Here is a 3,183-nt window from a genome sequence, read left to right as displayed (position 1 = left end):
TCTCGGTACAGTATGTAAGTACCTGGTAGTCGGGCTAAATCCTGCGTCCAAGCATAAATGTTGTCAAGGGTCCAATCCATGATCTTGAGACCACAACAAAACCAAAACACATCACCCATGCGCATGCAAGATAGAAAGCAGACACACGTCAGGAAGCGTAACCCATCATCATTGTTGGTGCCGCGAGGCATTTCTTGGTCGAGATAACTCTATAATAAACCCATCACCACGCTCGAGGCCAACCCCCCTCCCTTTCCCTACGCTCCCAACACGACATATAACACACCTTCGAAGCAAACCCTAGTATAGAATCACCTCGACCATGCGAGGAAAACTCAGGCCATTTGATAGCGGCACCAGTCGCCATCCGAATCCTCCCTTCCCTTCGTGAGAACTGTTCCTTTTGTACCTGCCATCCGGAAACCGTCCACCAGTAGAAGACTCCACCCACGTGTCAAACCACCCAAGAGGGAATGGGAAAAGCAGGGAGGAAATGAAACAACAACGGATATTAACCCAAGGGATTTACAGAACTCAACAAGCAAATGCTCCCTGTCTTGACCAGCCCATGAAAATGAATCTGATTCCTCTGGGTTATCATGGAATTTACCCCATCTCTATCACGACCGCCGATTGAGCCTCCCAAGCATGTTCCGATCAATATCGTTCACCGCAGAAGTGCGAGGCCCTGGGCCCATCATGGTATCGAGACTCATAGGATTCGAATAACCCCCAGACGGAGGCGGCGGCCCGGCCGTCTTAGGCGGGGACGCAAGCTGTGACTGAGACTGCGGCGGCGGCACTGGCTGCTGCGACTGCGGTGGCGGAGGCCCCTGAGGCTGCTCCTGTTGGGGTTGTTGCTGCGGCTGCTGTTGTTGTGACGAGGGAGGCGGCTGCAGCTGCTGGGGAGGCAGCGGTGGCAAAGACTGCGGAGTCGGCTGCCGCATCATGGGGGACTGCTCCGAGCTCCGTGGGCTAGTGAGCGAAGGCGGTGGCGGCAGTGTCCGGCCGCTGGGACTGGTGCCTTGGAAAGGTGGGGTTGGTGGGCGGTCCCGCTCATAGCCGCCTGGCATGGATGCATAATACCCTGTAGGCGGTGTTGTGCCGTTACCGTTCATCGAGGCAGGCGACCTGCGGCGGGGATCGTCGTCAGGCGGATAGTTGGGTGGAGGAGGCCGCGAGGCGTGCTCCTCCTCTGCTGGCCGCGGCCGACGGCGCGAGAATTCCTCCTTGTCGTACTGTCCGAACGACCCGGTCGGCGAGTGCATGGGTGGCGTGTATTCGGCCGGCGGGGGTGGGTATGGAGGAGGGTACGGGCGGGCCTGGGCAGGTGCTGGAGGCGGGACCGGGCCGGGTGCCGGCGGCAATGGTTGGCCATACGCGCCGTACAAGGGCGTTCCCGGAGGTACACCGCCTGGGACGGCCGAGACAGGGATGAATGCGGCCGACGAGTTGGACGACACGGGCTGGAAGATGCAATCGATCCGAAGCTTGTCGCAGTTTGTGCACTTGCCGTTGGTGGTGTGCGTGTAACCGCTGCAGCGAATCTGGAGCAAGGTTGAGAGTTAGCCAATGACACGTGAATATCGCTGTTCAAGCAAAACTCGGCAGCATACCTTTCTCTTCCGGCAGTATCGGCAAGCGATGGAAGTCCTCTGCCTAGGGGCAGTCTGCTGCTGAGCGGGTGCGGGTGGCGGCGGAGGAGGCATCGCATACGGATACGGCGGCGTGTACCGGTAGTAATCCGAAGGAGGAGGTGGAGGATAGGGAGCGGGACCCCTCATAGGTGGTGGCTGTTGGGCATCGTAGTACGGCGGCTCCGGATACGGCCTCCGATCAGCGTAGGCGCGCGGGTCGTCGTACACGCGAGGGTCCTCGTACGGGCCCCGCCTGTCGTCGTACGGGCGGCGATCATCAAACGGCCTCCGGTCATCGTAAGGTGCCGCCGGCGGTGGTGGCGGCGGAGGTGGCCTTCGGTCGTCGTATGGCCGGCGTTCGTCGTACGGTCTCCGGTCGTCGTACGGTCGGCGCTCGTCATACTGAGCCCTGTCGTCGTATGGTCGGCGGTCGTCGAACTGGCGCGGATCTTGTCGGGGAGGCTCTTGGCGAGGATCCTGGCGCGGGTCTTGCGGCGGGTACTGCGGAGGGTAACGAGGATCGGGTGGAGGAGCTGGATAAGAATTCGGCGGCGGCGGAGGTGGTGCAGGACCCCAAGACCTCGAATCTGGGGGAGGAGGATATCTGGGTTCTGGCGGATATGCCCTGTCCGAGTACCGGGGTTCCGGCGGGTATGCCGGACCCGGAGCTGAGGGCGGAGGAGGAGGAGGAGGATACGAGGACATGGGAGGCAACGCGGAGCTTTCGGGAACAGCGGGGAGACGCCGCCTGTCGTCGGTGTCGGCGCCCGGCGGGGGTGCGGTCGCGGATTGTGGTGCAGGAGGTGCTGTCGGAGGAGGAAGCGGAGGATAGCTTCTCACTTCTTCACCGTTCTCTCGCGGTGGTGGTGGTGGTGGTGGAGGTTCCTGGCGGGTGCGCAGGTAGTCGTCTGCCATAATGCAACCGGTGCGTCCAAAAGGGGCCGGACTAGCCGAGGTCCAAGCGAGTCGACAGGAAAGCTGCACCCGACTTCGGTGTCGTGAGGCACAAAACCTAGAATGTCCAACTGCACCTGCCCCGCGTCAGGTTGCTACGGGCGGAGTCGTGCGGTGCTGGGACGCTTTCGCCGGGAACGGGGAACTCGTCTCTCTCGAGGACGAGGCTCAAGCCCGGTTGCCCGAGAAAGACAACTATGTGGTTTGATTCGATGCCGGCGTCGGTGGCGAGCCGGGAGACGCGAGCCAGGTGACCAAGTGCAAATGCAACGGGGTCACAGGCAGAACGGAAGAGATGAACAAGGTGTGGTGCGGAGGAATGGAATCGGGAGGAATGGGGGAATAAATAGACGACAAAGGGAACGGGGCGGGTCGGCTGGGGTCGGTGGGAAGAACCGAGCGGGTACCTCTGGGTAATGACGAGGGTCGCGGTTCCGGGCGGGAAACTTGGAACGGGCCTTCTGTGTCCCAGCCAGCAGGCCCCAGGAGCGGAGCGGGAGTTCCCTTGTTGCTGACGGCCTGGGTCCCGAAAGTTAGCGTGTTAGCGTGGGATGGGGCATGCGGGCAAGCTCATGACGGGCGGGGCTGAAAG

The 3,183-nt window shown here is 61.5% G+C and overlaps 1 protein-coding gene across 1 annotated transcript; it reads right to left on the bottom strand.

Moving 5' to 3' along the window:
* Positions 1-620: 620 nt before the first annotated feature.
* VTJ04DRAFT_2312 (uncharacterized protein) lies at positions 621-2,552 on the bottom strand (the record flags this gene model as incomplete). The annotated part of the gene is made up of 2 exons (XM_069360088.1): positions 621-1,547; positions 1,617-2,552. 2 exons carry the CDS (start codon positions 2,550-2,552, stop codon positions 621-623), a joined length of 1,863 nt encoding a protein of 620 aa, XP_069220833.1.
* Between the last annotated feature and the right edge of the window lie 631 nt (positions 2,553-3,183).

Source organism: Mycothermus thermophilus, assembly GCF_041956435.1.
Source record: "Mycothermus thermophilus strain CBS 625.91 unplaced genomic scaffold VTJ04scaffold_2, whole genome shotgun sequence".
NCBI classification, from domain to species: domain Eukaryota; kingdom Fungi; phylum Ascomycota; class Sordariomycetes; order Sordariales; family Chaetomiaceae; genus Mycothermus; species Mycothermus thermophilus.
This window is presented reverse-complemented; position numbering and strand designations above follow the sequence as displayed.